At 38.2% G+C, this 23,175-nt stretch overlaps 4 protein-coding genes across 4 annotated transcripts in view; all 4 read left to right on the top strand.

The window, feature by feature from the left end:
* Window positions 1-23,175, top strand: part of fbp2 (fructose-1,6-bisphosphatase 2) — a 28,403-nt gene that overhangs the window by 2,522 nt on the left and 2,706 nt on the right. Inside the window, exons 3-6 of the mRNA XM_044331429.1 lie at window positions 14,719-14,811; window positions 16,090-16,230; window positions 17,306-17,443; window positions 23,035-23,154. Coding sequence (XP_044187364.1) covers window positions 14,719-14,811; window positions 16,090-16,230; window positions 17,306-17,443; window positions 23,035-23,154 — 492 coding nt within the window. The remainder of the gene's footprint in view (window positions 1-14,718; window positions 14,812-16,089; window positions 16,231-17,305; window positions 17,444-23,034; window positions 23,155-23,175) is intronic.
* LOC122967008 (nuclear factor 7, ovary-like) lies at window positions 4,582-6,239 on the top strand. Its single transcript, XM_044331361.1, has one exon. It carries the CDS (start codon window positions 4,678-4,680, stop codon window positions 6,100-6,102), a length of 1,425 nt encoding a protein of 474 aa, XP_044187296.1. The 5' UTR covers window positions 4,582-4,677; the 3' UTR covers window positions 6,103-6,239.
* LOC122967015 (nuclear factor 7, brain-like) lies at window positions 7,394-13,678 on the top strand. The gene is made up of 2 exons (XM_044331373.1): window positions 7,394-10,167; window positions 13,370-13,678. Exon 1 carries the CDS (start codon window positions 8,014-8,016, stop codon window positions 9,430-9,432), a length of 1,419 nt encoding a protein of 472 aa, XP_044187308.1. The 5' UTR covers window positions 7,394-8,013; the 3' UTR covers window positions 9,433-10,167; window positions 13,370-13,678.
* On the top strand, window positions 11,131-13,678 carry LOC122966998 (nuclear factor 7, brain-like). Its single transcript, XM_044331352.1, has one exon. The coding sequence runs from the start codon at window positions 11,314-11,316 to the stop codon at window positions 12,760-12,762; it is 1,449 nt and encodes a 482-aa protein (XP_044187287.1). The 5' UTR covers window positions 11,131-11,313; the 3' UTR covers window positions 12,763-13,678.

Here is a 23,175-nt window from a genome sequence, read left to right as displayed (position 1 = left end):
GTCCTGTCCAATCAAATACTAATGTTGTGTTTATGGGGAGCAATTTTTTTTCCCCCAGAATGGCGAATTCATGTTCCGCCCTCCTCTGCCTTTGGTCGGCTTACCCTGATATTCTTACCTTAACCCCAACCAATCTCACTTCTCATGCCTAAACGTAACCTATCCAAACAACGAAGGCAATGAGTACTAGCCAATCAGAGGCAGAGTAGGGCGGGTCATGACTTTCACCATTCTAGGAAAAAAAATTGGCTTACAGGACATAGGCAGCGAAAATATGAGTACTTTACAAGGATTTTCATTTACAAAACATGTTTCCTCACTCAGTGTGCAAATATCATAACACAAAGCTGGAGTTGTGGATCAATGCAAACTTACTGAGAGTTGAACACACGTTTTGGACAATGATGGACAAAGCATAATGAGGCGCATACATGAAGTTACTAAGTTATCCCTGCTTATGGGCCAAGCCCCCCCCTCTAGTGTTGTGTGTGTGAAAGGTACATCCCAGCAGGCATTAGTGATTGTAGTGATACGTTCTGGTTGTCCCTTGCAATACAGTTCTGCAGTATACTCACACCTGCTACTGTCTCTTGTGTGATTATTTACACAAACATGGTATCAAAAGTAACTGGACCCGAACATGAATGTGTGCTAAATTGCAGTGCTCCACTGTGGCATCAGTGATGTTACCAGCAAGAACATAAAAGAAGTTATAATAGGAAAGAAAAATACCATTCTAGCAGCAAGCTAACTAGTCCGACACCAATAGGATCATCATGGCATCAAGCATCCTGCCACCCGATCTCACAAGTAACTGGGACAATTTTAGAGCAGAGATTGAATACTATTCACTGGCAATGGGATTGAATTACAAATCAGAGTGATGGGCTGCGAATGTCACCATATATACATGTATAACTTGGACATTATAGCAGAGCAGGGGAAGGACACAGAAGCAATCCTCAATGCATTGGAGAGATATTTTAAGCCAGCGAGGAATGTCATATTTGAGTGATACATTTTTAGCAACTGCAAGCAAGATGAAGGTGAACCTATCAATGCATTTGTAACAAGATTAAGGGAAAAGGCTGCTTCCTGTGAGTATGAAGAACTAACAGAGGAATTGATAAGAGACAGAGTGGTGCTTGGTGTCAGTGATGAGCAGCACCGCCTGTTTAGAGAGAAGGAACTCACACTGACATCAGCCATAGAAATATTCCGGGCAACAGAGATGACAGATATCAGGATAAGAGCAGCCGGGCAGCAAGCTACAACCAGGCATGAGCACCTAGACAAGCCTTAGAATCAGATGCAGGGTGCAAGTGACAGTAATACGTGTAAATATTGCGGCACTATGCGCAGGTGTGGACATGACCTTTGCCTACCATATGGCAAAGGTTGCAGCCTTTGTGGAACAGCAAATCATTTTGCTAAAGTGTGCATGAAGGGAAACCAATCCACATGACAACTGAATACAGCAGACACTGTGGCCCACGAGGTCATGGACAGGACTAAGACTAAGGCCCACATCTACTCAGCTGAGAGCATAGCAGCATTTCATGGACAGGGGAGGAAATGGTTCACCAATCTGAGAATGAATACTGGATCTCAGAGATGAGAGATAAAGACAAGAGGAGATTGGCACCTCTAGTGAAGCTATTACTGAGCCAAATCAGGTTGGTACAATACTCTGGTGATACAAAGCACTTATGAGGGTCAAAGCATACAAACTGGACTTTGAGATTGGGAGAAGCAATCAGAGACCCCTGTTAAGGTCAAGCTCAACCAGCGAGCGCCTAGACTTAATGAAATTCACCATCTGTAAAGGAACTTCTTAAGAGCATAGCAGCACAGAGCCGGTCTCAGTGGTGTGGAACCCATTGCAGACGACATACTAATAGATGGTTGTGGGGAGACTGAGTCTAAAGAACCTGCGAGTCAAGGTCAAAGAGTTCAATTTCCATGGGCACATTCTGTCAGCAAAGGGACTCAAGGCAGACCCAGAAAAAATCAGGGCAATCCAAGAAATGCCCCACTCCACAGACACCAAGGCAGTGCAATGGTTCATAGAGTTTGTGACCTACCTTGCAAAGTTCAAGCCACGCCTCTCTGAGGTACATGAGCTGCTACAGAGACTACTAGAGGAGAATTGAGGGTGAGCATAATTTCCAGTAAGGCGTGTTCTTGACAAAATGTAAGGGGCATAGGTTTGTCAGTGGCCATTCTCCTTGCCATTTAAGCAACTACCTTGCATTTAGAAATACTTAGACTTTGGTAGGCGGAGATCTCTGATTGTCTGGTATCGCAAGACTATGGGTGGCCAGACCACTGAGAGGAAGTTCCCTTAGCAATTACAGAATATGCTGGTCAATCCGGGATGAGATCAGTGCACAAGATGGATGGATGGATGAAAGCATCAAACAGACTGGACCTATAGAAAGGGCTTGATACTGGGTTATAGGGTTTTTTGCCTGTTACTGGTCTATTGTGATTGATATACAGTACTGTGCAAAAGTTTAAGGCACCCTAGATGTTTAGATTCTTATCCATTATGCAATACCATCAGGGAGGTGTCTGATCGGTCCCAAATTTATGCATGACATGACAATGACCCCAAGCATACAGCTAGAGTCATAAAGAACTATTTTCAGCAACAAGAAGAGTGATGAGTCTTGCAACAGGTGGTATGGTATGGCCCCCACAGAGCCCTGATCTCAACATCATGGAGTCAATCTGGGATTTACATGAAGAAGCACCTGAGATGGCCTAAATAATACATCCACAGAAGAACATTCTTTCTCCAGGATGGTTACAACAACCTACCTGCAAGTTACCATGAAAAACTGTTAAAGTGTTAAAGTGTACCAAGGAGAACTGCTGCTGTTTTAAAGGCAAAGCTGATCACAGCAAATATTGTTTTAATTTAGGTTTCTGCTGTTTACTCAACTTTGTAAGAAGTTAATTGATAAATTAAAACAATTTATAGCAATACTTTTGTAAGCATTCTCATTTTACTTTTAGTGCCTAAAACTTTTGCACAGTACTGTACATTAAAAAAATGTTAAAAAGGTTGAAGTGAGTGGGAGTTTTTCTTACATAATCAGTCATATAAAGGTTATTTTCAACTATAATAGAGGGGATGTTATAAGGATTGTTGGGCCAAGCCCTCCCCAAACCCCCCTCTCTCTCTAGTGTTGTGTGTAAATGGTACATACCAGCAGGCAATAGTGGTTGTAGTGGTATGTTATGGTTGTCCTTTGCAATACAGTTCTGCAGTATACACACACCTGCTGCTGTCTCCTGTGTGATAATTTACACAAACACTTGTTTATATGTGTAGGACAAGCAGCATGGATGACATTTTAGGTATCTTAATTTGGCCCCTGTTTTGTAGGTAAATGTGGACTTATTTCATTAAAAATGTAACTTAAATGACTAGTTAACAAATGATCCATCACCAAGCATCGTTATGGTAAATTATTGTTTTTTTTTTTGATGGAGTTCAGTGTTACTCACTTCTCTGCTGAGGAGTCTGCTGGCGCCTTCATTTTGGCCATCACCCTTGGAGCAAAAGCTTCTCACATCATGCTTTTTGGCGAATTACTGCTTGGCAAATGCTATCCCTGTGCCCGGGGACCTCCTATTTCAACCAACTGGTTTCTGTACCAGCAGCAGTTTTGGTCTGCCTCTGTGAGCACATTCATCACAGATTCACAAACATATTACTGGCAATTTTCAAGTCACATCTCATATCTACTGCGGCGAATATGATTGTAGAAGTCAGCACTACATCACAGTCACCTACGAAAAGAGAAATTTAAGAAGTTTCAAAGTGGAGTACCATCTAACTAATACTGTGAGCCACTCAAGCTTTCACATTTGTTTATTTCCATCACTTGTTCGTAAATTACGTCAGCATCCAGGTAACATTTTGTTTTGGGTTTACTCAAAAAAAAACTGGTTACCTTTGGCTTGTCTTAGAAAACCTTTATCAAGGTTTCTTTTTGTCAAGGCTATGAACATATCGACAACTACATTGCAGCCCCCTACGACACTACACATTATGACAAAGAAATACTTTTAAACAGTGACGATCCAACTCAGACAATACTGTCAAAGTACACTAAATAAAAAATACAAGTGGTAATATTCTACCCACAACACAGTACTTAAGGCATTGACTTAATGATTTACAAAGTCATTCTCCTTCCTTTTGTGTATATTGTACAGTAAAATACAGATGAGCCTCTATTGACACCTCTTTGTCATTAAGTGCTTGTCAATACCATGTTAAAGCTGGGACCAGCAAATATTTAGCACGTTTCCTTGATAAATTACTTTCATTATTTAACAGTTGATGGAGTCATTGTGAATTAATGTTCTTTCAGTGTTTGAGTGTTAAAACATACAGTAGGCTTTTGTTGGAGTACTCCTTTAACATCTGTAACACAGAAACAGCACCATCTGGTGGAGGTACAATCAAATGGCAGTTTTATTTCAATCAGCTCTCGACTTTTAACAAGTAAATGAAACTGAAAGCAAATTTACATTATTGAACAAAGCGCAGACGCCATTACATTACAGGGCGAAATATCTCCTGAAGAACACACATTTGGAGTTTGAAGGACTGTAATTTGGTGAGTCTGCAACTTAAAGAAAATTTGGATATCAGATTAAATGGCCGAGAAAGCTGCTCTTTTGGAAGGTTACCTGAACTGCCATGTGTGTTCAGAGACTTTCAGAGATCCTGTGTCTCTGACCTGCAACCACAGCTTCTGTTCAAGCTGTCTGCAAAAATTCTGGGAACAAGCTAAAAACAAAAACTGTCCCATTTGCAAAAGAAAATCATCAAAGGATTATCCATCCATCAACCTTTCTCTCAAAGACCTGGCTGACTCCTTTGCTAAGAGGCAGAATAATGATTCACCTGAGACGGAGAAAGAAAAGGAGAACGAGGAAGTGGTGTGTCATAAACATCCAGAAGTCCCTTATTGGTTCTGTGAGGATGAACAGAGAGCTGTGTGTCCTGTCTGTGAGTTTTCTCTCCACCAGAGTCACAAGGTGGTTCCTGTAGAACAAGCAGTCAGTGACCTGAAGGACCAGCTGAAATCTGACTTAAAGTCTGTACAGGACAAGAGGAACAAATACAAACAAGTGGAGAAAACATACAATGAAGTGATTCAACACTCCAAGAAGCAGCTGTTGTCCACAGAGAAGCAGATCAAAGCAGAGTTCAACAAGCTCCACCAGTTCCTGAAAGAGGAAGAGGAGTCCAGACTGGCAGCTCTGAGGGAGGAAGAGGAGCAGAAGGGGAAGACTATCAGCAGAGAGATGAAGAGGATTCAGGAGCAGATCTCCTCTCTGTCAGACAGCATCTCTGCTGTTGAAGAAGACCTGCAGAAACACAAGGTGTCCTTCCTCAGCAGTTATAAACCCACTCAGACCAGAGCCAGAGCCCAGTGCTCACTGTCAGATCCACAGCTGGTCTCAGGAGCGCTGATAGATGTGGCCAAACACCTGGGCAACCTGTCCTTCAGAGTCTGGGAGAAGATGAAGGAGAAGGTCCACTTCAGTCCTGTCATTCTGGACCCAAACACTGCAAGTCCCTATCTGTGTCTATCTAATGATCTGACCAGTGTGAGATATGGAGACACAGAGCAGCAGCTCCCTGATAATCCAGAGAGAAACACGAATTATTCCACTGTTCTGGGCTCTGAGGGCTTCAGCTCAGGGAAACACAGCTGGGAGGTGGAGGTGGGAGACCATCCTGACTGGAATGTGGGTTTGGCTAAAGAGTCAGTTGACAGGAAGGGAGAGTTATTTGCCACACCAGAATATGGATTCTGGTGTTTAGTGCATGGCAGTGGAAAATACACTAATGGTCTTGGTGAGACTGTCAGTGTGAAGAGTCTCCAGAGGATCAGAGTCCAGCTGGACTATGACAGGGGGGAGGTGTCCCTCTACGACCCTGAAGACATGACTCACATCTACACTTACAGAGACACTTTCACTGAGAAACTCTTCCCATTTTTCTGTATTGGAACAGCTGGTGATGCTAAAACCACTGATATCAAAATCTGTCAAACTGAGATTTCTCTGTGATGTTCAGGAAGGTTTGTGAGATGTGATTTATTAGGATTTGAGGGGAATAATTAGATCTACTGATGTATTTTGGTCAATATCAATTAGTGACTTATAGGTAAAAGTCGTGAATTCAACATTTACTTTTGATGTTTTAATTATCTGAGTTTTTAAAGTAAATAAGTGGAATAAACTTTCTCAAAATGCATTAATAATAATGCATTCAGACTTTTTCTTTTTTTTTTTCTTTTTTTTTTTTTTTTTTTTTACGAATGTTCTGTTTTTAAAATAAAAAAAAACATGTTTTACTGTGCAGAATGGACCAAACAGGTAATTCTGATGTAATAATTCATCTCTCATTTATTTACCATGTGTTTCATGAATCACAGATAACTATTGACTCTCAAATCTTTTCTATATCTTCATTCAGTTTGATCCATGAGAACAAACTAAACCTTCTTCCTAATTTGTGATACTTTAACTCAAGAAAATAATTAGACACAGTTTTTCATTTCTTTTCTCAAGGTTCAGTCTAAATTTCAGCGACGCAAAATTGCACAAAAACTGAAGAAGTCTGTCAAATATTGACCTTAAGATCATGTAGATCACAGCTTGGGCTGCACATAATGACTATTTTTTATTATCTTTTAATCTGTGATGTTTTTATTCATTGATTTAACATAATCAATTAAATAAAATGAAAAAAATACTTCAAAAACATCCAACCTTCATTTCTAATAATATGTATTAAAAAGAGACTGAAAAGCTCTGATCCTCATATTGAACTGTGGATTTTAAAGGTTGTTAATGAGTTGTTAATTAAGAGTAGCAGTAATAACACAAAAAATTCAGCTGGTTGTTTTTAGTGGAGCAATTCAGAACATAAAACATATAAGATACTACACGCGTAAACTTCTTAAGATCTACTGAAGATAATGAAATGTTTTGTCAAAGCTGTTGTAATAAGTCATGAATACAATAAAACTGAAAATAAGTTCTAGCAGACTTGAATGCTGCCTTGACGTATGACTACACAGTCCTCATTAATTTGTTAAATTAATATTGCATATTGAATGATACACTTGACTACTGCTATTTTCAGACAACTCATAAATTAATCAGAATTGACCAAAAAAAAAACACCCAGTAAATTAATATTAGATATACAGCCACAGCTAACAACATGATGCTGATCACAGTTACCTTTTTTTCTATATTTATATTTTTAAAAAAAATGTTAGTGTATTTTTTGATATTTTATGCCTTTATTGGACAGCGGTAGTAAGGAAATGACAGGAAACAAGACAGAGAGAGAGAGAGAGGCAGGGAATGACATTAAAAGGGCATGTGATACATGTTGGAAGAGAACAGACTATAAAAGTTTGAGACAGTCACATATAAAAAGAAACAGCCTTAAGATGTTCAATTTACAGTGATGCAAAATTAAGAAAAGAAGCAGCTCATATTTAAGAAGCTGAGACCAGCAAATGTTTAACACTTTTCCTTGATAAATTACTTTAACTATTTAACGGTTGATGAAGTTATTGTTAATTAATGTTCTGTCAGTCAAATATAATTGTGTCAGCACTATTTTAAACACACATTTCAAGCACAGTCGCTTTCAGTGTTTGAAAGTTAAAACATTCAGTAGGTTTTTGGTGGAGTATTCCTTTAACATCTGTAACATAGAAACAGCACTATCTGGTGGAGACATAATCAGGTGGCAGTTTTATTTCTTTAAGATTTTCATCTGTGACGCAGGTGAAAGAAACTGAAAGCAGATTTACAGTGTTGAACAGAGCGCAGACGCCATGACATTACAGAGTGAAATCTCTACTGAAGAACACACACTTGGAGGATTGAACAGAGAAAGTTGAAGAGACTGTAACTTGGTGAGTCTACAACTTAAAGAAAATTTGGTTGTCAGATCAAATGGCTGAGAAAGCTGCTCTTTTGGAAGGTTTCCCAAACTGCCACGTGTGTTCAGAGACTTTCAGAGATCCTGTGTCTCTGACCTGCAACCACAGCTTCTGTTCAAGCTGTCTGCAAAAATTCTGGGAACAAGCTAAAAACAAAAACTGTCCCATTTGTAAAAGAAAATCTTCAAAGGATTATCCATCCATCAACCTTTCTCTCAAAGACCTGGCTGACTCCTTTGCTAAGAGGCAGAATAATGATTCACCTGAGACGGAGAAAGAAAAGGAGAACGAGGAAGTGGTGTGTCATAAACATCCAGAAGTCCCTTATTGGTTCTGTGAGGATGAACAGAGAGCTGTGTGTCCTGTCTGTGAGTTTTCTCTCCACCAGAGTCACAAGTTGGTTCCTGTAGAACAAGCAGTCAGTGACCTGAAGGACCAGCTGAAATCTGACTTAAAGTCTCTACAGGACAAGAGGGACAAATACAAACAAGTGGAGAAAACATACAATGAAGTGATTCAACACTCCAAGAAGCAGCTGTTGTCCACAGAGAAGCAGATTAGAGCAGAGTTCAACAAGCTCCACCAGTTCCTGAAAGAGGAAGAGGAGTCCAGACTGGCAGCTCTGAGGGAGGAAGAGGAGCAGAAGGGGAAGACTATCAGCAGAGAGATGAAGAGGATTCAGGAGCAGATCTCCTCTCTGTCAGACAGTATCTCTGCTGTTGAAGAAGACCTGCAGAAACACAACGTGTCATTCCTCAGCAGTTATAAACCCACTCAGACCAGAGCCAGAGCCCAGTGCTCACTGTCAGATCCACAGCTGGTCTCAGGAGCACCGATAGACGTGGCCAAACACCTGGGCAACCTGTCCTTCAGAGTCTGGGAGAAGATGAAGGAGAAGGTCCACCTCAGTCCTGTCATTCTGGACCCAAACACTGCACATCCCCGTCTCTATCTGTCTGATGATCTGACCAGTGTGAGACGTGGAGACACAAAGCAGCAGCTCCCTGATAATCCAGAGAGATGCACTAAGTATTCCACTGTTCTGGGCTCTGAGGGCTTCAGCTCAGGGAAACACAGCTGGGAGGTGGAGTTGGGAGACCATCCTAGCTGGCTCATGGGTTTGATTAAAGAGTCAGCTGACAGGAAGGGAGAGTGTCCCGCCTCACCAGAATATGGATTCTGGTGTTTATCCCATGACAGTGGAGAATACATTGATGGAGCTGGTAAGACTGTCACTGTGAAGAAGAGGATCAGAGTCCAGCTGGACTATGACAGGGGGGAGGTGTCCTTCCACAACCCTGAAGACATGACTCACATCTGCACTTACAGAGACACTTTCACTGAGAAACTCTTCCCTTATTTCAATATTGGAAAGTCTGGTGATGCTAAAACTACTGATATCAAAATCTGTCAAACTGAGATTTCTCTGTGATGTTCAGGAAGGTTTGTGAGATGTGATTTATTTGATTTGAGGAGGATAATTAGATCTACAGATTTATTTTTGTCAATATCAGTTAGTTCTTTATAGTCAAAAGTCACGGATTTGACTTTAACTTTTATGTTTTAATTATGCAAGTTTTTAAAGTAATTCAGTTAAGTAAACTTTCTCAAGATGCATTAATAATAATACATTCAGACTTTTTTTTACAAATGTTTTGTTTTTAAAATAATAAACATGTTTTACTGTGTAGAATGGACCTAACAGGGAATTCTGATGTAATAATTCATTTCTCATTTATTTACCATGTGTATCATGAAACACAGATAACTATTGACTCTCAAATCTTTTCTATATCTTCATTTAGTTTGATCCATGAGAACAAACTAAATCTTCTTCCTAATTTGTGATACTTTAACTCAAGAAAATAATTAGGCACAGTTTTCATTTCTTTTCTCAAGGTTCAGTCTAAATACCAGTGACCCAAAATTGCAAGAAAATCAAAGAAGTCTGTCAAATATTGACCTAAAGATCAGCTTGGGCTGCACATAATCACTATTTTTTTATTATCTTTTAAACTGTTTATGTTTTTATTCATTGATTTAACATAATTGATTAAATAAAACAAAAAAATACTTCAAAAACATTCAATCTTCATTTCTAATAATATGTATTATAAAAGAGTGACTGCAAAGCTCTGATCCTCACTTTGAACTGTGGATTTTAAAGGTTGTTAATGAGCTGTCAATTAAGAGTAGCAGTAATAACACAAAAATATTCAGCTGGTTGCTTTTAGTGGAGCAATTCATAACACAAATCATATAAGATACTACACGCGTAAACTTCTTAAGATCTACTGAAGATAATGAAATGTTTTGTCAAAGCTGCTGTAATAAGTTAAGTCATGAATACAATAAAACTGAAAATAAGTTCTAGCAGACTTGAATGCTGCCTTGACGTATGACTACACAGTCCTCATATATCTGTTAAATTAATATTGCATATTGAATGATACACTTGACTACTGTTACTATCAGACAACTCATAAATTAATCAGAATTGACTAAAAAAGCCACCCAGTAAATTAATATTAGATATACAGCCACAGCTAACAACATGATGCTGATCACAGTTACCATTTTTTCTATAGTTGTAAAAAAAAAAAAAAAGTTAGTGTTTTTTGGATATTTTATTCCTTTATTGGACATTGGTAGTTAGGAAATGACAGGAAACAAGAGAGAGAGAGAGAGAGAGAGAGAGAGAGAGAGAGGGAATGACATTAAAAGGGCATGTGATACATGTTGGAAGATAACGGACTGTAAAAGTTTGAGACAGTCACATATAAAAAGAAACAGCCTTAAGATGTTCAATTTACAATGATGCAAAACTAGGAAAAGAAGCACCTCATATTTAAGAAGCTGAGACCAGCAAATGTTTAACACTTTTCCTTGATAAATTACTTTAACTGTTTAACGGTTGATGAAGTTGTTATGAATTAATGTTTTGTCAGTCAACTATAATTGTTTCAGCACTATTTTCACATAAACATTTTAAGCATAGTTGCTTTAAGTGTTTGACAGCTAAAACATACAATAGGTTTTTGGTGGAGTATTCCTTTAACACATGTAACACAGAAACAGCATTGTCTGGTGGAGGTACAATGAAATGGCAGTTTTATTTCAATCAGCTCTCCGCCCATAACAAGTAAATGAAACTGAAAGCAGATTTACATTGTTGAACAGACTACAGACGCCATTACATTACAGGACGAAATCTCTTCTGAAGAACACACACTCGGAGGATTGAACAGACAAAGTTGAGGAGACTGTAATTTGGTGAGTCTGCAACTTAAAGAGAGTTTGGATATCAGATCAAATGGCTGAGAAAATTGCTCTTTTTGAAAGTTTCCTGAACTGCCATGTGTGTTCAGAGACTTTCAGAGAGCCCGTGTCTCTGACCTGCAACCACAGCTTCTGTTCAAGCTGTCTGCAAAAATTCTGGGAACAAGCTAAAAACAAAAACTGTCCCATTTGTAAAAGAAAATCTTCAAAGGATTATCCATCCATCAACCTTTCTCTCAAAGACCTGGCTGACTCCTTTGCTAAAACGCAGAATAATGATTCACCTGAGACGGAGAAAGAAAAGGAGAAAGAGGAAGTGATGTGTGATAAACATCCAGAAGTCCCTTATTGGTTCTGTGAGGATGAACAGAGAGCTGTGTGTCCTGTCTGTGAGTTTTCTCTCCACCAGAGTCACAAGTTGGTTCATATAGAGAAAGCAGTCAGTGACCTGAAGGACCAGCTGAAATCTGACTTAAAGTCTCTGCAGGACAAGAGGAACAAATATAAACAAGTGGAGAAAACATACAATGAAATGGCTGAACACTCCAAGAAGCAGCTCTTGTCCACAGAGAAGCAGATCAGAGCAGAGTTCAACAAGCTCCACCAGTTCCTGAAAGAGGAAGAGGAGTCCAGACTGGCAGCTCTGAGGGAGGAAGAGGAGCAGAAGGGGAAGACTATCAGCAGAGAGATGAAGAGGATTCAGGAGCAGATCTCCTCTCTGTCAGACAGTATCTCCGCTGTTGAAGAAGACCTGCAGAAACACAACGTGTCATTCCTCAGCAGTTATAAACCCACTCAGATCAGAGCCAGAGACCAGTGCTCACTGTCAGATCCACAGCTGGTCTCAGGAGCACTGATAGATGTGGCCAAACACCTGGACAACCTGTCCTTCAGAGTTTGGGAGAAGATGAAGGAGAAGGTCCACTTCAGTCCTGTCATTCTGGACCCAAACACTGCACATCCCTGTCTCTATCTGTCTGATGATCTGACCAGTGTGAGAAATGGAGACACATATCAGCAGCTCCCTGATAATCCAGAGAGATATACTAAGTATATCACTGTTCTGGGCTCTGAGGGCTTCAGCTCAGGGAAACACAGCTGGGAGGTGGAGGTGGGAGACCATCCTGACTGGATTGTGGGTTTGATTAAAGAGTCAACTGACAAAGGAGAGAAACATGCCTCACCAGAATATGGAATCTGGTGTTTACTGCATCGCAGTGGAGAATACACTAATGTTGTTGGTAAGACTGTCAGAGTGAAGAAGAGTCTCCAGAGGATCAGAGTCAAACTAGACTATGACAGGGGGGAGGTGTCCTTCTACAACCCTGAAGACAAGACTCACATCTGCACTCACAGAGACACTTTCACTGAGAAACTCTTCCCATTTTTCAATATTGGAAAGTCTGGTGATGCTAAAACCACTGATATCAAAATCTGTCAAACTGAGATTTCTGTGATGTTCAGGAAGGTTTGTGAGATGTGATTTATTAGGATTTGAGGAGGATAATTGGATCTACTGATGTATTTTTGTCAATATCAGTTAGTTCTTTATAGGTGAGAGTTGGGAATTTGACATTAACTTTTATGTTTTAATTATGCAAGTAATTCAGTGAAGTAAACTTTCTCGAAATGCATTTGTAATAATACATTCAGACTTTTTACCAATGTTTTCTTTTTAAAATAGAAAAAAAAACATGTTTATTGTGCAGAATGGACCAAACAGGGAATTCTGATGTAATAATTCACCTATTCTTTATTTACCATGTGTATCTACTGATTGTCAAACCTTTTCTATATGTTCATTCAGTTTTATCCATGAGAACAAAATTAATCTCCTTCCTGATTTTTGATACTTTAACTCGAACAATTCTTGCTGAAATGAATGTTAGACAGTTTTTCATTTCTTTATTCAAGGTTCAGTCTAAATTACAGCAGCCCAAAATTGCCAAAAATTGAAGAAGTCCATCAAATATTGAACTAAAGATTATGTAGATCAAAGCAAAAATGATTGATCTTCATTCCTAATAATTTGTATTAACAAAGATTGACTGTAAAGCCCTGACCCTCATGTTGAACTGTAGAATTTAAAGGTTGTTAGTAGTGATCACCTTCATCTTTCTGTTTCAGCATTTATCTCTTAATTATTGAACATTTATAAAGTTGGAGCTGCTGTTTGTTCCTGTGTGTTTATATTAATCATCACTTCACATTTCAGATGTGAAACACATCAGCACATGTGAGTCTGTGCTGGATGAATGTCAGGATTTACGCTGATTAACTGTGTCTTCGATTTATGATTTATTCAAAAAGTTGTATGTTTTCTATCAGGTGAACAAATGTCCTGATCAAAACAAGAGTGAAATGATTTCCTGGGTTACTTCTGTCAATAAAAATCAAAATCAAAGCTGTGTTGCAGTTTTATGTGTCTGTAAACACAGAAAGACATTCACGTTTCTATTTAAATTGTCATTTTATTGATAACACCTTTAACACATTTTCTTGAAGTTAGAGAAACACGTGTAGCACGTAAGAGAACAGAGCAATAATCTGAAGAATCAGAGAACTAGAGGATTAATATTATTATACAGAAGAAACCCAAACTGACAAAAAGAGACAAAGGGAAACTAGAAAGAGCCAACTGCAGAGAAATGATTGAAGAAGGTTGGAAACAGAGGGACCAGGGGAAAAAAGAGTGAAAGACACCCTACGAGGAGAAGCCAACTCAGTGTTGTCAGTGCAACTTAGTCACTGGCTGGAGAAAGAAGATAGCAGAGGTTCAGAGTGAACACAGAGGCTCCAGTTTATCTCAGTAAAGCTTCATCTGACTAAACAGCTGACAGGAAGGCAGCAGAGCTCACTGACCTCAAGAGACTAGAGGAGGACAGACATTAGTTTATATGTAGGGCTGCACAATTAATCATTTTCAATCATGACTCAGCTCTGATCATTCATATAGAATAATGATTTATTAGTGGTGTTGGTGCATTTCATTTTATTAAGAGTGTGGCTGCAAACAGTTAAGATGCTGATATAAGATGAATGAAGGAGAATCATTTTGTTCCCAAATCACTGAGGAAAATAATTGTGCAGCAACATCATGATCATGATCTCAAACTGTAATCAGAACAATCAATTTAGTCATAATTGTGCAGCCCTGATCAATAATTATAATGGAAGCTGGTTCTTATTCTACAGTGATAAACTGCTGTTGTCTCTGACTGGATCGTCTGTTAGATTTGACACTGAAGTCGACTTATTGTGCAGCTACATTAGAAGCATCAACCTGCCGTCCGTCTGTGCACAAGTGCTGCTCATATTTTCTCAAATGAAATGTGAAATAATGCAATTAAATATGATGATATTTGATCAAATTTGTTGTTTGTAGAACAGTTCCTTTTATTGAATTACCTCTTGTAATTTCTTTTTCATTTTCTCACAGGGAAAGTATGTTGTCTGTTTTGACCCTCTGGACGGCTCCAGCAACATCGACTGTTTGGCTTCTATTGGCACCATCTTTGCCATCTACAAACGGGTCAGTGCAAAGACACATAAAGCATCCAGTCACTAAAAACAATAGTCTGGTTTCAAAATGTTTTCATATTCGCTGCTGTTGAGTAAAAAGGTAAAAGGATTCTTTTGTCCAATTTTTAAAGTTATGCAACATCGAGGAATTCCACACATGGTAAACAAACAGGATGTAGGAACAGGAAAGTAAAGAAAACCCCTGCAGCAAAACTGTTTTCACTTTACATAACAGGCATCTGTTTGAATTAAGTGCTGAGATGAGTGTTACGTAAACTGTTTGAAATGCTGAGTCTGTTGATGATGGATCATTTTGAATATTCGCTCCTCTGAATGTGTTTATTTCAACAAGCAGGTTTGATTTTATGCAATTTTACTTTTAAACTTCATCAGTTCTATATGCAAAAGAAGTAGAGATGCCTTGAAATAACAAATACATTTAGAGAAAAACAGCAACAAACAAATATAGTTCAGCTGATCTTATTCTATGTTTTGAATAACAACAAAATTAAGACAGAACTACATTCATAAAATATTTCAAAACGTGAATATGTGAGTCTCAGGAGAGTTTTATGGTTCTATATTTGGATATTAGTGTAAATATGCAGCTTGAATATGCAGTAACACATTGTGGGCACAAGATAGCGCCGCTGTGCCGCTAATACAGATTTGTAATAAATCAAAGGGAGTCGTTTAATTGTAGAAGCACAGTCTGTTTTATTTGCCTGGCAAGTTTTAAATATTGAAGAAATGTAAGTTTTACATATTAGTCATATTAAACATAATACGTATATAAATGTAGTTTGTAGTTGTATTTTTGCTTTGCTTCATTTTGTATATTTTCATTATGAACTTGAATTTATTGATACGCAGTGTTGTCAAGTATAGCTGGATATACAATACAATACCATAGCTCACTTTTTCTTTCTTATTACATACTTACTCTGAATTTCCTCATCTGTAATGTCAAGTAATAATATATTAGTGATAATAGATTGGTGTTCTCATTGCCTGTACAACAGACACTTCTCCATAGATCTACTGTAAGAAAGCTTCATTAAATTCTGAACTTCACTTATGTTACAAAGTCCAGTTCAGCACTTTCAGTATTGCTTTTGATTGAACCATTATGGCTGTTTCGTATTTGCATACAATCATCCATCTCTTAAGGCAGACTCTCCTCTGTCAGTGGTGTCTGCAGAACTGTAGAAAACAGTGTGAAGGACGCCGATGTTCATGTTTCTGCTCTGTGTTGGTTTATACCCCCCCCCCCCGTTGTGATGTTTAGGTAACAGAAGGAGAGCCCACAGAGAAAGATGCCCTGCAGCAGGGCAAAAACATCGTGTGTGCGGGCTACGCCCTGTACGGCAGCGCCACCCTGGTGGCCATCAGCACCGGCGCCGGCCTCAACTTCTTCACGCTGGACCCTGTGAGTACTTCAGTGTCACTACTGTTAAATATCTTTAGTTTTCAATAGCGTTCTGGTTGTCAAATGTAGACTGTGATGGTAAAATGACAAGAAGGGATGAGATACACTCTCCCTTTGTGTCTCTTATTGTCTTTTCTTTACTGTTATATGGTTTTATTGCCCTGTAGCTGCTTTCATCTGACATAACAGATATTATCCTGCACGTCTCCACAGTGCAAACAGGGAGGAAGAAGACTGTAAACGCACATAAATCCTTTATATTTGGCATTACAAAGTGTGTAATGTATGCCACTTTATCCATCCTTGTATAACTCTATAGGGAATTAAATATAAATCATTATGTTGTATAAAATGACCAAAGCTGAGCCCCTAGTTAAGGTTTTTTAACTCACACAAGGATTTACACATATATTGTTTTTCTCAGTCGTGGGATTTCGGCGGTGGAAAATCAGCTTTAGTCTTTATAGGATAAAAAGGTTCAGTGTATGTTTGCAAGTAATCTTGTTGTTGTTATGCATCAATACTGAGGACACCTGACCGTGGTGCTCTTAATTCCCAGTCATGCCATTCAAAAACCACTAAAGCGGTCTTGAGGCCTGATGAGAATAATGTTGGTCCTGCTCTCCTTGATGTCAATAATGTCATTACATGTAGGGTTGGCAGTATATAGTTGTGATACAATAAATAAATAAACATTTTTTTCAGACTTCTTCATAACAAGCTCGTAAGGTTGTTTTAAATGTTTTTCTTTCTATCAAAACTGATGAATTGATGAGTTGAAATAAGTAATTTGATTATTTAGTATGAAAAAGCAACGATGAGGCCTCTTGTACAAGACAAATACAGTATTTTTGCATTCCTTAGTGCCTTTTTTAGCCTTTATTTATTTAATCCATTTTCTGCTGCCCTGATTTATAGTTGTGTATGATATGCTGCCTTTTTCCATGTGTTTTTAAACCCCATTATGATTATAAATTTAACTTCTCTGCCTAATTGATTAAACTGAGTTGTGTCAGACTTGTCTTATGTTCTTTCTGGGATTGTCACACCGGAACTTTATGTTTGATTTTCTCAGGCTGTTGGCGAGTTCATCCTGACTGAAAAAAATGTGAAGATCAAGCCAAAAGGAAAGATCTACAGTCTGAACGAGGGCTACGCCAAATACTTCCACCCCTCCATCAACGAGTACCTAAAGCACAAGAAGTACCCCGAGGTAATTAAACAACTTCCAGAGTAAACAAACTTCTGACACACGCATGCAAGTCTTCCTGTTTAATTTTAGCCAAAGTTGTGACGCGGATCAGGTTCTTTTACTTTGCGTTTGTAGTTTTGAATCTGATACGTTGAACCAAAGCTGCACAGCAGAAATATGTTTTTGCTGACACACAGTTGTACTTCCGCTCCGTCCTGAGGCAGGATTTCAAACAACAACGACTTCTCAAACTCATTATGTGAGTCCTGATGAAGCGTTTGCTCTGGTAAAATGAGTTTACATGTTTGGTAGCACATATATACTCTGATCTGATCGTTAATACACTCTGTCATATGATATGACATGATGTAATATGATACAGCGTCTTACCCAAGAGAATGAATAGAAAAGAAAGAAAATCCAGGAGAATAAAGATACAGATACACAGTATATATATATATATATATGAGTACATGTAGTTTTAGCAAATGTACATAAATCTATAGCAGAAATAATCTAAAGTTGATTTAAACCTCAAGAAGAGAAGCTTATATTACCATTTTTACTGTTTTTGTCTAAATAATTGTCCTTAATTTTTCTGCTAAAATACAGAATTTTACTTCTTTTCAGTTTTTTTATTATGTGTACTTGCAACGGTTAAAATCTGATTGGTCAATCATATTGTGCGTTGCAGCTCAAACAGACTGGGTGATAGTGAGGTCAATAACTGATTATTAGTATTTCACTGTTGTTTCAGTGGTTAATTTTACATTTTATGGTTAGACAGAAAGTGACTATACTGTAGTAAACTCACTAACAAGGAGCAATATCAGTTGAAATGTGTTATGTATCTCTAAGTGCAACAGGGTAAAAACTTTGGTTTAAGATGTTAAAGATGCTTTATGAAAGCAGATACCACAGGCAGAGAGGACAAAGAGTAACCATCATGACCCAGACATGTGATTGACAGTTGTCAGTTGAGCGTGACAGCTCGCTCAGGCAGGACGAGTGGCGGCTGCAGGGTCAGCTGAGCTGCGGGATGGCAACGCAGCTGCTGCAGGAAACATCCTGTTCTCCAGGAAACTGCAGCGTCTCATCTGGAAACTCATGTGCAGACTCAGCATTTCTCTTGCACAGTCACAAACGATGACCCCGGAGTTTGTTTGGTCATCAGGCGTCAGTCTGACCCGTATATGCATCGCTGATATACTGGGCTTGTATGAAATATCATAATATCCTTCTCTGAGGTTTCTTCTTGACTACAGTTAAACAAAATCAGCCTGTAAAATCTGTAATAACTTTTATTTTCATTGAATAGCCAATTAGCCAGGCCTCAACTATACTTTGAGATTAAAGGATTAACCCACGTAAACTTAAATGTTGGGTATCAAACACTGCATGTAGTCTTCAAACATGGCTCTTAAAAGTTTGTTGTTTTTCAAACCACTCTTGCAGCATAAATCACTCCTCCTCTGTCCAAAAGGTTCAGTATGTTCCAAACATTTCCACAGAAATATGGCTAAATACACACGGCGAACTGTTTAAATCTGCCGTTTACACCTACGCTCGCTTACACTGGTCGCCATGTGTTCCTGTATGGCATTAAACATATTCCTTAACATAAAATGATAAAATAACACTAGATTTACTTATATAGCAGCTTTCATACATAAATTGCAGTTAAAAGTGCGCTACAAAACAAGCAAAAACAAACACTTATCAAAGTCAATTTTAAGCTTTAGTGTTTCATACTAATATAATTAGTATAATTATTGTTTCAGAGCCTTTTACAGCTTGTCATTACATTTTGGAGAAATTGTAGTATTGTAGCTGTGAAAATATACAAGAACTACTGTAAATTTTTGCCTCTGTATCATCTATCAATAACATCTAGACACAACTCTGGTTGAACACTCATCATCATGCCACATTTCACATAATCATCATGACCCAGCCCAGTGCATCAGCATGCAAAGGTAACCACAATGTTACTCACGGTCATATGCGCGTAAGGTTATGAATAAACTCATGGAACAGTTGTAGATGAAGTGTAAAGGTGGGATCCTTTTTTAAAAAGTATCAAGCACCTTTGCTAGTTTTTCAAAAGCAGGTGTCGTCTAATACGAAGCAGTTTTCATTTACTCACCTCTTTGTTGGATTTTCATCAGAAAAGTCAGATGATGAACATTATGTTTTAAGCAGAGGTGATTTTAACACTAGATGGCTGTCTAATACTAATGCACTTAATACATTGGTTAGGTTACAAACTCCCTGAAGGAAAACAAACCGTGCAACAGTCAGGGCAACAACACATGACCAGTAATTCAGATTTCTCTCTCAGCGCTTATAAGCTTTAAGGACATATTGTGTTTGTCTGAATTTTCATACAGCATTTTCATACAGATCATCCTCTCGAAAAACTCTCAGTTTCTCGCTGCTGGCTCCCTGTTTTTCATGTTCTCTTCCTTTATTTTAGGACGTTTCCTGCTGTCTCATCTGCTGGCAGCTGGATGTGTTTTTTTTTCTCTGAGTGTGTGTGAGTGTTTGTGAGTGTTGCATACTTTTAGAGGGGTCTGCTTTCAGGAAATACTATGCACGCACACACACCCTTCCATTTAGGATGACTGGGATGTGACTCAGCAAGCACATGACTCTGCATCACGTTGTGCCGGTCTGAACCTGGAGCTCACTTTCAGGGCAACTCTACCTCCTCTCTGTATTATTACAAGACTTTAAGTCTGCTGAACATTAGAGTCAGTGAGTGACACTAAAGAAGGTCTTTGAATAACATCCACAAATCAAACCATTATTAAAACCAGACTTTTTCATATCCAAACACTGATCTCGAAGTTCTGGACAGACTGTTTTAGCATGTTTGTGTAAAAGCGGTTTCTTAACCAGGCTGACATACTTTCCAGCTGCTGCGGATGGACTTTGAGCTGTCAGATGTTTGCTGTTCAGCTTTACCTCAGCCAGCAGGTCATGACGGCAAAACACATCATGATCTCTGAGCAAAGTAGATCTGCTTAAGCTGCAACTTTAAAATGAGCTTCCTGTCTGGCCAGTTGTATGTATATAGTCATTTAAACTTAATAATTAATGTGCTAATACCACCTTTATCAAGCACTCTGATTTCCAAACCATTTTAAACTTTGAAACAACCAAGTCCATATCGATGGCTGAAAAGCAAAACCTCCTATCTGAAAAATGCACTTTTGTTGCAGAATGCTATTTGTTAAGGATACTCCATACATAACACACTGTTTTTGGACTATAATACTATATTATGTGGTGTTGTTTACGGTATCTTTGTATGGTTATTTGTATGGTTTGTATGGTTACACTGCACTGTTACTTTTATTCTCTTGTTTTATCTGTCTTATTCCCTTTTAGCCTCTTTTTATTTCCAAATTTAACACTTTTTAATCAGGGTTAGAGTTAGGGTTAGTTAGTTTTTATGTCTTTTTACTTGTGTTGCTTTTATATTCTGTTTTAATGCCTTTTATGTTCTATGTAAAGCACTTTGAATTGCATCGTTGTTGAAATGTTTTCTCAAAAAAGTGCATTTTTCAGATAGGAGGTTTTGCACTTCGGCCATCGATATAAGCAAACCAGTAACTAATACACAAGACTTCAAACAAGCCTTTATTTGGTGAGCAGTATGTTTATATTGTATGACCGTACTTAAGACTTGAGATAAATGGTAAAAACTTACCTAAACCTTAAAATTACCATAATCGAACAATAAAAACTTGTTGAAACAGATTAAAAGTAATAAATTACAATACAAGCTGAGCTCCATCACTGAATTTCTTTGTAGAATATGCTGTCTTAGTCTTTTAAACCACTTAAACACAGATTTAACATTGTTTGCATTTTCTCCAACATTAACCTATTTGTAGTTTTGAAGTGTTTTTGAGTAAAACTTCAACCTCTGTAGTGTCGGTGTGTTTAAAAAAGACCAAACTGGTGCAGAGCTTTGCAGAATTATCTAAACTTTTATGGGATTTCATGATTAAAAGATTCTTTTTTCCTTGAACATTTCAAAACATCTTTAAAGGACACAAGACCACTTTATGTAACATCTATGTTTAGAAGTGACAGCCTGCAGTGTATATGTGTGTGTGTGTGTGTGTGTGTGTGTGTGTGTGTTTTAAATCAATGACCCTGTTTTCTTGAGGCCATTGGCATGTCTCGATTATGAAAAGTCACTTCAGATAAGAACATTAGACAACAGCCCTTAAACAATCAATTATCACACAGTCTTGAGAAGGAAACATGGAGAAAAGACTTTAATGAACCCGACTAGTAAACAGATACTCTGATGCCTTATTTCAGTATAAAAATCTCTGTACAGCCAAACATATTTGTCATATTAGAGTTTTGATATACTGAGCAGACGGGTGCACAGAGGAGATCAGGTTGATTATACTGCATTAGTTTTCTGTGGATGTTTTGATTTTTTTCTCCACCATGAAAACTTGTGACCGTTTGAATCCATTGTGACTGATTTGAATACAGACAAACTGTCAACTGTGGAGCCTGCAGGGAGTGTTCGATACATGAAGAATCACCTTAATGTGAATTATAAATAGAGCCGTGTGCGGTTTTACATTTTTAATATTAACGCTGATACGATACAGAGTTTCTGTACATTAAAAAAATGTTTTACTTTGACGTTTTTTTCTCCGTTTAACAAAAGAGGCCACATTCTCAAATGTTAAATGTTGTCTACATACAAGCAGCTTTGTCTAAATAATATAAAGTCCAAATTAATATGATTTAAATCTGTAAATATCTTATTAAAGAATAAGCAACCAAGACTACAAGTCAGATTATTTCATGCCAGCAAGTTTTTATGACAAATTTACAACAGACTGTGCTGCAGACACATTTCAGTCGGCACCAAAAAAGTGTTGGATTCCTGTTCTTAATTACAGTAAAACACGTAAAAGTTGTGAGTTTAGTTAAACACAAATCTTGGATCTTGGGAGTTTTTGGACCTACTGTGTAAAAGGGCTGACGGACCATGAAAACTCTGTCTTTGGCAGAATATAAAACACAGAGATGAGCTGAAACTGTTGCTACAGTCACGCTGCAAATATGAGACACGACATTTATCAAAAACATTCCTCACTCCATGCATGAATATCTCAAATGCGCAAACACAAACAGGAAACACTCTTTAGAGGCAAACATACAAGTGGAAACACACTCACACAAACACAAACTGCTAAAAAGACTTTTGCATTTTCTTGCTTTTTCCATCATCATTATTATTATTGTTGTTATTATTGTCGTTGAAATTTCTTTCTCCTCTCATTCATTTCTATTTATTTATTTATCTACTCATTCATCTGCCCATTTTTTGAATTTTCTGCTGACCGTCCTTTTGTTCGTTTCTACTATCACTGCTGCACAAATATCAATAATATCACAAATACTTTTCAAATCAATCATTCACATCTTCTCCCTGCGTATCTACAGTTAATCTGTACTTGTATCCACCCCTACCTTCCTCTCTGTATGTCGTTCCTGTGTCATTGTTGTTGCAAATAGAATAAAAACAATAATAATAATAATATCTTAAATGTGGTCTCCCCTCCCTGCAGGATGGCGGCGCCCCCTACGGAGCCCGGTACGTCGGCTCTATGGTCTCAGATGTTCACCGCACCATCTGCTACGGAGGAATCTTCCTGTACCCCGCCAATGAGAAGAGCCCCAAGGGAAAGGTAACCACTGACACCTCCACC

The sequence above is a fragment of the Thunnus albacares genome, chromosome 2, assembly GCF_914725855.1.
Source record: "Thunnus albacares chromosome 2, fThuAlb1.1, whole genome shotgun sequence".
NCBI lineage: Eukaryota > Metazoa > Chordata > Actinopteri > Scombriformes > Scombridae > Thunnus > Thunnus albacares.
Note: the sequence above shows the minus strand (reverse complement) of the source record. Positions and strands in the feature narration are given on the sequence as shown.

What these genes read in the sequence shown, in the direction of transcription:
- LOC122967015 (XM_044331373.1), top strand. Translation starts at nt 8,014, where the DNA reads ATGGCTGAGAAAGCTGCTCTTTTGGAAGGTTTCCCAAACTGCCACGTG.
- LOC122967008 (XM_044331361.1), top strand. Translation starts at nt 4,678, where the DNA reads ATGGCCGAGAAAGCTGCTCTTTTGGAAGGTTACCTGAACTGCCATGTG.
- LOC122966998 (XM_044331352.1), top strand. Translation starts at nt 11,314, where the DNA reads ATGGCTGAGAAAATTGCTCTTTTTGAAAGTTTCCTGAACTGCCATGTG.